We start from the raw sequence: 13258 nt of genomic DNA on the forward strand, positions 1-13258 counted from the left end.
TGATGCAATCAGGGAGGGAGGAGGAGGGACCAGAAGTTCTGATGGAGTCAGCACTAACTCACACACAGGGCACACACTCACTCCCTTCCTAGGGACCCAGTAGCCCCTCGGGACATGCGGATGCACACATTCCACAGACAGACGTGCGTGGATACTAATGCACTCGCTGTATACGGTTCCGACCCCCTACTGGCGGGTCAAAGAGCGAGGTTCTCGGGGATGGAGGTGGAGTTGTGTTGTCGAGCTGTGGGGATCCGGGGGACCAGGAAAATCAGAAAGTCCTGGTAGAAGGCAATTGAAAAAAAAAAAGAACTCTTCCGAAACCTGATTAACTCTGAGACCACAGTCCCCATCCCTCGCGCTCTCGCAGGTGCGGGACAGCCTCCCCAGACCGCCGCCCTTCACCACACCCTGAACCCGGGCTGTCCCAGAGCAGCCTCACCCGCAGGAGGACAAACCCCTGTGCACCGCACCGCAGCCCCGACACCCCTCGACCCCAGGAGGCAGCGTGCACCCCTGAGATCCCCGCACCCGGGCCTTGGCGGCTTGCCCCTCGGACGGAGCCCGTTACCCGCCGGCCTCGCCCCTCCAACTCCCCGCACCCCATCGGCCAGCTCCGCTTTCGGCCTCCCGGTCCCGTTATCCAGCCTGGCCTCGGGCTTGGAAGCCTTGCGCGCGGCCGCCCCCTCCCCCGCTCCCCAGCCTGAGCTCGGGGGGCCGCGCGCCGGGCAGGGCCGGAGCCGCCTCCGCGCCGCTTCCCAGGCCCGGCTGGCCGCGGGAGGAGGTCCCGCTGTCAGTCAGCGGGGAAGGCCGGCCCGGGCGGCCAGAGGGGGCGGCGCCGAGGACTGGCTCGGCCGGGCGCGGGGAGGCGCTGGCGGAGGGGCGGGCGCGGGGGTGGCTCCGGGCCTTATAAGCGGCGGGGGCAGGGCGGGAGGGAGGCAAGTGTCAGGCCGATGTGCCGCCCGCCGGGGGCCGGGGTCGGGGCTGCCCGGGCCATGCGCGCGGGCTGGGCAGGGGGCCGGCGCGGCGCGAAGCCGAGTCGCCTCGGAGCCTGAGCCGCCCGGGGCCGGGGCCGGGGCCGGGGCCGGGGAGCCGCGCGCGGCCGGCCGGGGGGAGGGGAGCGATGCGGCGCCGGCGGGCGGCCGTGGCCGCTGGTTTCTGCGCCTCCTTCCTGCTGGGCTCCGTACTCAACGTGCTCTTCGCACCGGGCTCGGAGCCTCCGCGGCCAGGCCAGTCCCCGGGGTCCTCGGCAGCCCCGGGCCCGGGCCGTCGCGGGGGCCGTGGGGAGCTGGCCCGGCAGATCCGGGAGCGCTACGAGGAGGTGCAGCGCTATTCCCGCGGGGGGCCGGGGCCGGGAGCCGGCCGGCCGGAGCGGCGGCGCCTGATGGACCTGGCTCCGGGCGGGCCGGGCCTGCAGCGTCCCCGGCCCCCGCGGGTCCGGCCCCCGCCCGACGGCGCTCCGGGCTGGCCCCCTGCTCCCGGCCCGGGTTCCCCCGGCCCGGGCCCGCGCCTAGGCTGCGCCGCGCTCCGCAACGTGTCTGGCGCGCAGTACGTGGGCTCAGGCTACACTAAGGCTGTGTACCGTGTCCGCCTGCCCGGCGGCGCCGCGGTGGCGCTTAAAGCAGTGGACTTCAGCGGCCACGATCTGGGCAGCTGCGTGCGCGAGTTCGGGGCGCGAAGGGGCTGCTATCGCCTGGCGGCCCACAAGCTGCTCAAGGAGATGGTGCTGCTGGAGCGGCTGCGGCACCCCAACGTGCTGCAGGTACGACAGTGGGGTTCCGGGATGAGGGGGCTGGCTGGCCACTCTGAAAGACTCCTTGGTCTTTCGGAGTAAATAAGTCTCAGGGCGTCGGAGACTGCCCAGTTGCAGCTAGGTGCAGAACCCAGATTAGGGAACCACACTCAGCACCACCCTGCCGGGCTCTCTCACCCTTTGAGTAGAACCCTGTACCAGCTTACAGGCATCCCTTAAAGACAGAGGCAAGGACCAGAAGGGTCCCAAGCTGGTGATTAGGCGGTGATTAGGAGTTGTGACCACAGAGGACCCTGCTGCTGGCTAAAGCAGGCGGTTGAACACCAGAGTATTATCTTCAGTCGTAGTGACCTCGAGTCCAACTCCAACATCGAGCTTCAGTCAGCTCCCAGATGCAGAAATAGGATCCCCCATATTGGTAGAGCCTGAGCCACGCTTCTTTCAAAGTCCAACGACACGTCTGGCTCTGGAGGTGATGTTAAGCCTCAGTGGATATGGGAGGGGCCGAAAAAGAGACCATGGATCTGACTTGATCTTCAGGGAGACCCTCATTTCTCACTCGGCTCACAGGCCATTGAAAGGGATAAAAAAAGAGGCCAGAAAATACACAGCCTTTCCCAGAAGTGACCACGGGCTTCCCTGGGACTTCAAGTGGGTCCAACTGAACCATAGGGTCTTAGGCCAGAAGACTCAAGGTCTGCCAGTATAGAGACTAGACGGTTCAAAAGCTAGATGCATACTTTCCTAGTGAGAAACTCTGTCCTTGTTCATTGGGGTCACAGGCAAGAAGGATGCACCCCCACATCTTGTCCATCCAAGGTTGCATTTAGAACAGACCTTCACAATGCCACCACCATCCAAACATAACCCACTCCCCCTCTCTGAGGTCTCTCTGCCTTGCATAAGACTTAACTCTCTATGCATATGTGTGAGGTGACTGAAAGGGGACCCCTGACTACCCTCAGCTGGGTGACATAAGTGTGTGCAACCCACCCCCCAGCTGTCCATACCACCCAACTCAGCCCCTCAGATTCACTTTTCTATACCCAAAGAGCTGACCAGAAGCACAGCAGTCCGTCCTTTCTTCCTCCAGCACTGAGAAGGGGGCCCCAGGCCTCGAGGGAATCTGTGGACCACAGAATAAAGAGGCCACGTCACTGCTTGTACTCCTAGTAGCTCCAAGTCTCCCTAGAACTAATGCCCCCAATTCCTGGCCAGACTCTTGTGACGAATTCTGTCAAGGTCCCAGGCCCTGCATAGGTCCCAAACACCCATTGTGTGTGATTATGTCTGGCTGCATGGCTAACGCTGTGACTGGAGCTTAAGGGAGTGAGCGGCTGGTTACGTGGCCGGCCGCTCTAACTGGGAGGATCTTGTTTTCTTTTCCTCTTCTGGGTTCTTGGGAACTTTCTGGAAACCCTGAGGTGCCAGCCAGATTCTGAGGGGATGGAGAGGCCTTGACCAAGTGACTTAGCCGGGGCATTCAGTGCTTGTTAATTGTTCGAGGCCATTTCTCAGGACAGCTCTGACATTCAGTGGGCCTTCCTAGCCATAGGGATTCCTCCCTCGATGGCCTCACCACGCATTTCCACAAAGATCCAACTACACCCACAACCAGACCCACAGAGTGGTCCTTGTCTGTAAAGTTGTCCCCCGGTCATGAGGGCACCAGAGAAAGACAAGACATTACAAGGGAACACGTCTCACCCACGCCCTCTCCGGCATGGCACCCTCAGAATTGTTGGTGAGACTTCCAGTCTGAGGCTGGAGTTAACACCCCTAGGACAGAAGTATTCAGGTGTCCTAGAGAAAGTGGAAGTCCCTAGTATGTCTTAGGGACAGCTTCGGGGATGAGGTCCTCTCACTCGTCCTCTGACTACCACGCCATGTCCCTTCTGACTTCTTCAGTTAGGTTGCCTCTGTGGCCAGCACAGCCTGCAGTGGGTCTTCCTGCTCAAAGGGCCTCAGAACTGTGTGTGCCAAGAACTAGACACCACGTTGTTTTAATACCTCCTAATCATTTGACATTTCAAAACCGTTTGACTCTTTACTGACCTAGAGGGGAGCCAGAGAACTTTCTAAGGTGTCGCAGGTTCTTGAGACCCTTTCCCCAGCTCTGGGCAGCCTGAAGTTACACTGTGGGCTCTACCAGTGAATACAGGGCAGCTATGGAGGCCCACTGTGCCCAGCACAGACTCTGCTCACCTGGGGAATCTTTCTGTCTTTTGGACTCTCTTTATTCTCCACATACTTTCTTCCTCCCAGGTTAGATGCTTCTGCCACTGGGGGTCAAAGGGCACAAGAGTCTTACCTCTCCCCACCCCATCATCCTGGGACCTCACCAGGCCAGCCTAGGCTGCAGATTCTGACCATGCCAGACTGAATTTCTCTTCCCCCAAAGAACAAAAGATACAACTCCCCAGCTTCATGCTTCCTCATGGGAGTTCAATGGTGTCTTTTTTATTTTTTTTTTCCTGAGGGGTGTTGATTAATACCTCGTTAATAATGCATTTAACGACCTCCGGGTGTTTAATAACCTTCAGAAGTTTCCCACAAAGGCTCACACTGGAGCAAGAAAATGAGAACCAGGCCTCAGGGGCTGCTCTTTACCATCCCCAAAGTCCATCCTGAGTCTGGGGCCTCCATGGGCTGACTGGGGAGATGGAGGGAGAAAGAGGGTTCCCAGGGCGGCCCCTGGTCCCTCAAGGCACAGCCCAGGTAGTCTGGTAGACTGAGACTAGCTTCTCTGGTGGGACAGGACTGGGGCTCCTGGGAGGAGCGTGGGTGTTTGGGGCAAGCAGGGCTAGGGAGGATGCGGGCAAGCTACTGTGTACAGCACATTTTGGCCGTGGGCTCCCTGTCCCCCATCTCAACCCTCCGCCACAGAGATCTTCACTGTCCCTTGTAGGGCTTGGACAACTCAGCCTTTGTGCTCCCGCTCCATAGGGTGCTAGCTGTTTGGCGTCCATTGTAAGCCGGAGCTATGCAGTGTGTTGGGAGAAATGTTGAGAGGCAAGCCGCCCCAGGAGAATGCTGAAGTGGGTGTTAATGTTAAAGGCTTTTCCTGCCTAGTCGGGTGGTACCAGGGACCCTCCCCAGGGTGAGGAGAGAGTGCATAGCAACTTATTATCCTCTCACACAGACCTTCCATGAGAACTGCCTCTCACTGGTTCTCCCTGTATGTCACCTACACACATATGTGAGGAACACCATTCGGGCCTCTCGGCTTTAGAGAGCTGAGATGGTAGAGAAATCCACACAGATGGTGGGAGGGGAGGGAATCAGATGGTCATTTGCTGAGCTTCACATTAGCAGGAAAACCAGATTGTGAAATCCCGGGGACACCCATTTGAATCCTAGCTCTGTGTTTATTAGCTGTATGACCTATTTAACTTCGCTTGAATCAACTTCCCCACGCCAAATCAGGCATAGAGGCCCTGGCGACACGCCACGGAGGCGATTTTAAGAATCGGAAAGACTAGCAAGATAACTCAGTAGGTAAACGTGCGTGCCACCGAGCCCGATGGCCTGCACTCCCTCCCTAGAACACACAGTGGAAGGAGAAAACGGACTCCAGAGTGCGACCCTCTGACCTCAGTGCACACACTCAATCATACCACACCACAACAATACACTAAAGTGACGTTTAGAAATAAGAACTGGATTAAGCACATAATACCTTTAGCATTGTGCCTGGTAGGAACATGGTGGCTAAGTCTGCCCATTTCCCTGATTTTAACAAGAGGTGAAGAACTGGTGTCACCGAGCCAGAAGCTAAGGGACAGAGGCCAGGCTTCCCAGGCTCTTCCCTGATCTCCCTACCTACTGTGACCTAATGACCTGCCTGCCCTGGCTCTCCCCCAGCTCTATGGCTATTGCTACCAGGACAGTGAGGACATCCCGGACACGCTGACTACCATCACAGAGCTGGGCGCCCCCGTGGAGATGATCCAGCTGTTGCAGACTTCCTGGGAGGATCGATTCCGAGTAAGCAGGGAGGAGGGTCAGGCCTGGGATTTTTGTTGGGATGGTTCTCCCTTAGAAGGCAACCTCTCTGGGCAGCCTAAACTCCTCACCCAGGGAGGGAGGGAGGGGGAGGAGGAAGGAGGGGGGGAGGAGGGAGGAGCACACACTAGCTCGGCCATGGGCCAAAGGGTTAAAAATAAAGGAAGAGAGAACAGGACAGAGGGGCCTGCTGTGCTGTGTTCCTGTTCTCCCTGCTCTCCATAGCACGCGTGCGCGATCATGTGAGTGAGTGTACACACACGAGTTCATGAGGACAAGTGTGTGCGCAGGTGTGTGGACACCCATACAAGTGTGTGCCCAGACATTCACGCACGCACGCACACACACACCTTTCACACAGCTGGTATAGGAAAACCAGGTTCCTGGAATCACCTTACACACATTTGAATGCTTCCGTTCAACCCGAGGGTCAAAACCCCTTTGGGGATCAAAGGCCCTCTTCTCAGGGATTGCATAGCAGATATCCTGCATATCAGATTTACATTATGATGAACAACAATAGCAAAATTATAGTTACAAAGTAGCAACAAAAATAATTTCCTGATTGGGGGTGTCACCACAACATGAACTGTATTAAAGGGTCATAGCATTAGGGAGGTTGAGAGCCACTGCCCTAGTTCCACACACTGAGGCCACATTCAACATGCCTGTTGCTATGTCACTCCTAATGGTTAGTCCAGCCAAGGGTCAGTTAGAGACCAATGACCTAGGACCAGAAAAAGAGAAAGGCCAACCTCCAAGCTAAGGCCAGAGCCTGTGAGTCCAGCAGGCCTGACCCAGCCTCTGTGTCTATCCTCAGATCTGCCTCAGCCTTGGCCGCCTCCTCCACCACCTCGCCCACTCCCCGCTGGGCTCGGTCACCCTGCTCGACTTCCGCCCTCGGCAGTTCGTGCTAGTGGATGGGGAGCTGAAGGTGACAGACCTGGATGATGCCCGCGTGGAGGAGACACCGTGCACCAGTGGTGCCGACTGCACACTAGAGTTTCCAGCCAGGAACTTCAGCCTGCCCTGCTCGGCCCAGGGCTGGTGCGAGGGCATGAATGAGAAACGGAACCTCTACAATGCCTACAGGTAAGGACCACATGTGGTGGGACTCCAGCCAAGGGGACTGGTGGAGTGAGAGCCAACCAGGGAGAGTAACCTTGACCTGGGGAACTGCAGGGGCCCAGGCAGGATCGAATGTGGCTGTGGAGCTAAGAATAGATAGTGTTGAGGGGAGCTAGGTTGAAGGGGCAGCTGCAGGCTTCCTAAAATAGTGTCGCATTCAGGGCCCGGGACTGCCAGGACTGGCATGTACCCTCTCCACCCTAGCTCTTGACCTTTACAAAGCTCCTCACAGCTGAGAAGCCCCAACTATGGGGCTGTTCCACCGCTGGGGTCAAACAGAGGACAGCGTGGCCTGAAAGATGAGGATGGGTAGAGAAAAGGACCTCTGGTCCCAGTTTGGTCTGAAATCAGTTGTAGTCACAACTGAGCCCAACCCCATGCCTCACAGCTAAGTAGTGTAGGCCTGCCTGGTCCCCGCGTGAGGATTCTCTCCCTGGCCACGTTGGAGTCCATCGCTACTGAAAGTGAAAGGAAAGTGAAATGTAGTTCCAAAGACTGGGCCCCTGAGCCCCTGCCTCCTCTCTGCCTCAGGTTCTTCTTCACATACCTCCTGCCACACAGTGCCCCGCCTTCCCTCCGACCCCTCCTGGATAGCATCGTCAATGCCACGGGTAAGCCTCAGGACCCATCTGCATCGCGTCACCTGCCCCTGCCCTATCAGAAACGGGAACAAGAATGACCCTGGGACATGCAAGGTCTAGGACCCATTATATTCTAAGATAGTATTCTGTGGTAAGGACCCTCCTTAGGCACCAAGTCCTGGCTTCAGAAGGAAAGATGCTGGCTTCCCATGGGAGCCGGGCATGTGGTGGTAACCGTGCCGAACTTTGCAGGAGAGCTCGCCTGGGGGGTGGATGAGACCCTGGCCCAGCTGGAGACAGTGCTGCACCTGTTCAGGAGTGGGCAGTACCTGCAGAACTCTACAAGCAGCAGGGCTGGTAAGTGACGGGACCGGGCAAGAACCCTGGGACGGGACGGGTGGGAGCAGGATTAAGGGCTATGACTTACTTTCTTTAGAGACTCTTGTCTCCAAAGGCCACACTCTCACTTTGAAGCCCTGCCTCTGAGTGACCTGAGCAGTTGGGTGAACACTGACACCCTCTCTAAGAATGGCTTCAAACCCCTCCAGGAGCTGGCTGTATGACTTACCCCTAGGACCTCGTTTTTCTCAACTGTGAATTGGGTTCAAAATAATTCACCTAGCAAAATTTCTTTTGGGGATTAACTAGCCTACAAGGTTGGTAAAAGCAATTATTAGCACAGTTCCTGTCACCCAGCTGGATGACAACACATTTGGTTCTTTTCCCTTCCTCTGTACTCCTGGGGCATGGAGGGCAGCCAGGGGAGGGGGCAGCCTACTCTGAAACCAGCCAAGAAGCCATTTCCCCCAGGGAGCGGGAGAGCTATAGCTACTGTTACAGGCAGTGGTTCCTCTACAGAAGCCTAAGGGTTTAGCAGTGGTTGGGGGGGGTGGGGGGGAATGGGGTGAGCAGCCTCCGTTTTCAAGGAGGCCTGACCAGCCTTAGGGGTGGGGGAGCCCTCGTTAGCCCTGTAAATAAAGTTTAACGAGGTGAACAATGGCTGGCTCTGTCCCTGAGGACTCCGTTTATGGGGCCATAAATCACAGGCAACTCTGCCTGGACTTTGGTCTCCCTGGCAGGAGAAGGAGGCAGGAGGGTGGGGTGGCCAGAGGCCCCGCCCGGAGCTTCTGCGTTATCAGGCAGCAACTGGGGCTCCTAGGGTGGTGGGAAAGACCAGTGAGCCAGAGGCCCATCTCTCAATCTCTTGAAGAGCCTCTGGACTCACTGAGCCTCTGGGACTCCGAACCATAGGGAGGTCCCAACCCTTCTCAAGTCCTTGAACCCCGAATTGTGGCATTTTGTGTTGATTTACCTGCTTCTTAACATCAAACTCCTTTGCTAGAGTCCAAGGTCTATCTTAGAAGCTTAGCTGGCCTCTCTGCAAAGTCAGGACCAAGTATGTCTGAGGGGCTCTGAACCCTTGCCACACATGGACAGGACTGGAATCTAGTCAGGAATCCTCAGGCCCCACCCCAGGCCTTCCCAAATCAGTATCTGCATTGCAGTAATACTGCATGCAAATGCATATGTTCCACGATATGTGAGAAGCCCTGTTCTGAATGTCTAAAACACCCTGAGCTCCGAGCCCAGCACAGACAGCTGGTATCTCTGAGTACGTGCCTGGCCCATGTATGCCCCCATTTATTCTGTGCTGTTGATACTAGCTACGTGGCCTTAAATCTAAGAGATGTGCATGTCCTCAAATCCAAGTCTACCTGGCTGTCATGTGAACTTGAAGAGTTCTGGCTGCCTTCATTTCCAAGCTGGGTGTGCTGGCCTGGACGTCAGCTTTCATCTAGCAAATGAGTCTTGCAATCCCTGCTCACAGAGCCGTCCTCAGCCCTCACCCAGGCACACCGTTCTCACTCTCTTCCCTGTAACTCTTAGAGTACCAGCGCATCCCAGACAGTGCCATCACACAGGAGGACTATCGCTGCTGGCCATCCTACCACCATGGCGGCTGCCTCCTGTCTGTGTTCAACCTGGCTGAGGCTATAGATGTCTGTGAGAGCCATGCTCAGTGTCGTGCCTTTGTGGTCACCAACCAGACCACCTGGACAGGTGAGCCAGAGGGAGGGGGTATCTCAAAAGAGTGGCTATACTTCTCCAAAAGATGTGAAGGGCTCCCCTCAGAAAAGCCAGAGGGCAGGCAGAGATGAGGAGAAGGAGGAAGAAGAGGAGGAGGAGGTATATATATATATATATCCTTCAAGCAAATCACTTTATAGAAAGGAATCTTACCTCTAAGAAGAAAATTACCCAGATCTGTAATCTCTTACCTCTGCCCCCAGGTCGGAAACTGGTCTTTTTTAAGACTGGATGGAACCAAGTGGTCCCTGATGCCAGCAAGACCACATATGTGAAGGCCCCTGGTTGACTGGTTGTGGACTCAGCTGACCGGCTGGGCTTGCCTCCTGCAGGCGTGACTTGCATCCCACCTGGGAACCCCTGCAGACAAAGCTAATGTCCCAGAGCAACTGATGTGTCCAGGACAAACGTGCAATATGCAAAATGTTAAAAATGTGAGTTTGCCAGCTTCGGTCCCAGACTGGTTGGGATCCGATTGCCTCTCTGGAGCTGAGGGCTGTGAGCAGGGAGGGCTCAGGTTGGTCTTAACTGGGACAGTCCCGTGGGCAGCCCATTACTGCATTCATGCTTTGAGAATGTAGCCAGAACACTGCTGCTGCATAAGCCACCGTGGGCAAGAGCTGCATGGGGACAGTCAGTCGCTGAGCTCAGCTCTCAACTCTGCTCCAAATGGAGAGTGCGGGATGCAGAGATGTGAGTGAGCTAGCACTGGGAAGGAGGCTCTCTAGCCCCTCCCCAGAGGTTGCTCCTAGGCCAGCCCCGGGCCATGGGCAGCAGAGCACGCGTCCATATGAGCCAAGACTAGAGTGGAGAAGCAGATTGCATTTGAGCCAGGACTGGGGTGGGGGTGGGGTCGGGGCCTCTCTGCCTCATTTGCTTTCAGTGAAAGCCACCGAGCAGCCGCAGCCAGGCTCTCCCGCTCCTGGAGTTTGCGTGCCCAGAAGCTTTTGTACTTCTTGTTCATTAAATTGTTTATTTTTGTAAAAAAAAAAATTTAATCAATTAATAAAATGATGTTTTGTGACAAATACTCCCTTCCGTCATGAGTTCTTGAGAAGATCGTGACTCAGCCCCAGTTATGCCTGCAATATGTTTGGCTGGTGATGTGTGTCTGATGGAGGACAGCAACCTATGGGGAGTGAAATCTCAGTGGCAAATCCTGGTGGGATTTCTAGGCTCTTTGCCCTTGATGCCAATCCTGAGCAGATGTGAGGGTGGATTCCCATCCCCTCAAGGAAGTTCTAACTTGAACACATTTTGACTTCCTGTGCACAAAACCTTAGCCCAAGAGTGTCATTTCCATAGTAGGATGTCGGCCATCTCAATGACCTGATGGAGAAATAATTAAGAAGGAAGGAGTTAGACAAGCAACCTCCAGGCTTTGCCTGGTGCACCTACACCTGTGTGATCACCACTGTCCAGCACAAGTTCATGAGCAGGTTTCTTTTTTAGGTCCTTCAGCAAGAAATACATAGAGAGTGAAGGGAAAGAAGGCTCTTTGGAAGAACGAGCTTCAGTTTTCTGAACTTAGCAAGGACAATCTAGCAGGGAACATATGGACCAAAGCAGAAATGATAAGACGGGGTTGGGGGGAGAAAGGGGTGAGAAATCAGGTTGTAGAACTCATCCTTATACTGAGACTGAAACAAGCCAAGGCATAGAATCTTTTCAGAAAGATTCACCCAGGTAGCTGAAAGGACAGTAGATAGTTTTCCCCTCAGACCTGTACACCTTAACCTTACAACTCCTTTCTGAGGACAGAAACAGCCACACTTAGTCCTGCAAACTTGCGAGAAAACACATTTGCAACATGGAATGACAAGGCTAAGACATGCCAGGAAAGGGGTGTCACTGTCCAGAAGCATTATTCTCCCCTCCAGATGGCACACACACCTCTTCCTGTCTCTCAGGTCCTGGCTGCTTAGTTTTCTCCTACCCACAGACACCAGAACCAGACCACGACACCTGCTCTGTCCCACCTCACTGTAGCAGCCATGATTTTCCTGGAGCGGTGGGCAGAGAAAATACATTCACCTACTGCAGCCTCAGGTGATGTCAGAGAAGAGAAGTCTGGGGCGTTCAAGCCTGCTTCAAAGTCAAGGAAGACAGAAACAACATGAGGAGACAGTGCATCTGAAAGGTCTTTGAGGCTTCAGAACCAGAACAGGATGGCCAGCAGTCCTAGGAAATGCTACCTTTGTTCATTGTCTTATCTGGCTAAACTAACCTCCCTGGATTTATATGTCAGTAAATTATAGGGTAATACTATCTGAAGAGTTGGGAATGAATGAAATTCTGTCCGCAGCCAGTACTGTGGCCATATTGGCAAACACTGCCACTGTTTTATCGGTTAGCCGAGCACGCAGGGCTTGCCCTTGTAGCGTTAGTTAACTGAGAACTCAATGTTTGCCCGTGGTCTGTTCACAGACAGCAGCCAGGGCCGCTTCAGGGAGCAAGGCATAACAGACTGTCTGAGCACCCCTGCCTGAGGTACCCCCAACCCCCCCCCTCCCGGAGCAAGCACTGCCTTTGACGAGGAAGAAAGAGCCTGCACCCTGGCCAGTGTCCTGGGGAGTGGAGTGTGCAACAGACAGGAAAAGCTAGGAGGAGGATCAACTTGAAAGCCGAAAATGGGATTAGGAGACTTTGGGATAATGTGCCCACCCACCCCCTGTCCATGACAACAGCTTCTGGCATTTTCATTCTTTGACCAGAACATGTAAAACACGGTTGCCCCCGCTCCCAGATCAAGAGGCAGAGAGTGGCTTGACTAACTAGGATTGTTCTCGGCTGCCCTCCCATGCACTTCTCCTTTAATCCTCGGGGCAATGAGATGGGTGTCCGTCCTGAGGGATACGGAGCCAGGATCCAGCCTGTGGTGTTTTAGGTACCCAGATGCCTCTTCCTCTCGGCATATCCCGCTCTCTGAAGGCTGGGGTCACCCACAGGACCAGTGAGTCACTCACACATGCCACTCCACAGGAAAGGGATCCCAGACTGCACTCTATGTCTTAGTTAGGGTTTTATTGCTGTGATGAAACATCATGAACAAAAGTTGGGAAGCGAAGGATGTGTCTGATCACAATCCATCACCGGAGGAAGTGAGGACAAGAATTCAAGTCGGGCCGGGACCTGGAGGCAGGAGCTGATACAGAAGCCATGGAGGGGTGCTGCTCATTGGCTTGCTCAGCCTGCTTTCTTATCGAACCCAGCACCAGCAGCAGTCCCTGGAACGGCATCACCCACAGTGGGCTGCATCCCATCAACCACTGAGGCTGGCTCTTAAGGAGGTAAGTCCTCAACTGAGGCTCCTTTCCCTGGGAGGGCTCTAGCTTGTGTCAAGTTGACACACAAAACCAGAACAGTTGACCCCATGTCAATTTGACACACAAACACATCACTAAATAAGCTGTAACCCTTACTCTTATTCTTCCCAAGATCTAAATAACTTTAAAAGTCCCACAGTCTTTACAAATTCAAATACATTAAATTTTCAGTGCCTTTAAAATATCTACTCTCTTTTAAAAATCCTAAGTCTTTTTACAATTCAAAGTCTCTTAACTGTGAGCTCCAGTAAAATTCGTTCTTTTTTTTAAAAAAAGATTTTTATTTATTTATTATATGTAAGTACACTGTAGCTATCTTCAGACACTCCAGAAGAGGGCATCAGATCTTGTTACGGATGGTTATGAGCCACCATGTG

At 54.7% G+C, this 13258-nt stretch overlaps 1 protein-coding gene across 1 annotated transcript; it reads left to right on the top strand.

Annotated features, from left to right (window-relative positions):
- The first annotated feature begins 942 nt into the window (after positions 1–942).
- Positions 943–10573, top strand: Pkdcc (protein kinase domain containing, cytoplasmic). Its single transcript, XM_021217942.2, has 7 exons — positions 943–1762; positions 5618–5740; positions 6579–6850; positions 7418–7497; positions 7720–7824; positions 9355–9528; positions 9759–10573. The coding sequence occupies exons 1-7, from the start codon at positions 1124–1126 to the stop codon at positions 9842–9844; spliced, it is 1479 nt and encodes a 492-aa protein (XP_021073601.1). The 5' UTR covers positions 943–1123; the 3' UTR covers positions 9845–10573.
- The last annotated feature ends 2685 nt before the right edge of the window (positions 10574–13258 follow it).

This window comes from Mus pahari, chromosome 18, assembly GCF_900095145.1.
Source record: "Mus pahari chromosome 18, PAHARI_EIJ_v1.1, whole genome shotgun sequence".
Taxonomy (NCBI): domain Eukaryota; kingdom Metazoa; phylum Chordata; class Mammalia; order Rodentia; family Muridae; genus Mus; species Mus pahari.

Bases quoted from the DNA above. Each gene is read 5' to 3' on its own strand.
- Pkdcc (XM_021217942.2), top strand. From the start codon at position 1,124: ATGCGGCGCCGGCGGGCGGCCGTGGCCGCTGGTTTCTGCGCCTCCTTC. The intron at 7,825-9,354 runs GTAAGTGACGGG...TGTAACTCTTAG, and splicing joins CTCTACAAGCAGCAGGGCTG to AGTACCAGCGCATCCCAGAC. The intron at 9,529-9,758 runs GTGAGCCAGAGG...CTCTGCCCCCAG, and splicing joins CAACCAGACCACCTGGACAG to GTCGGAAACTGGTCTTTTTT.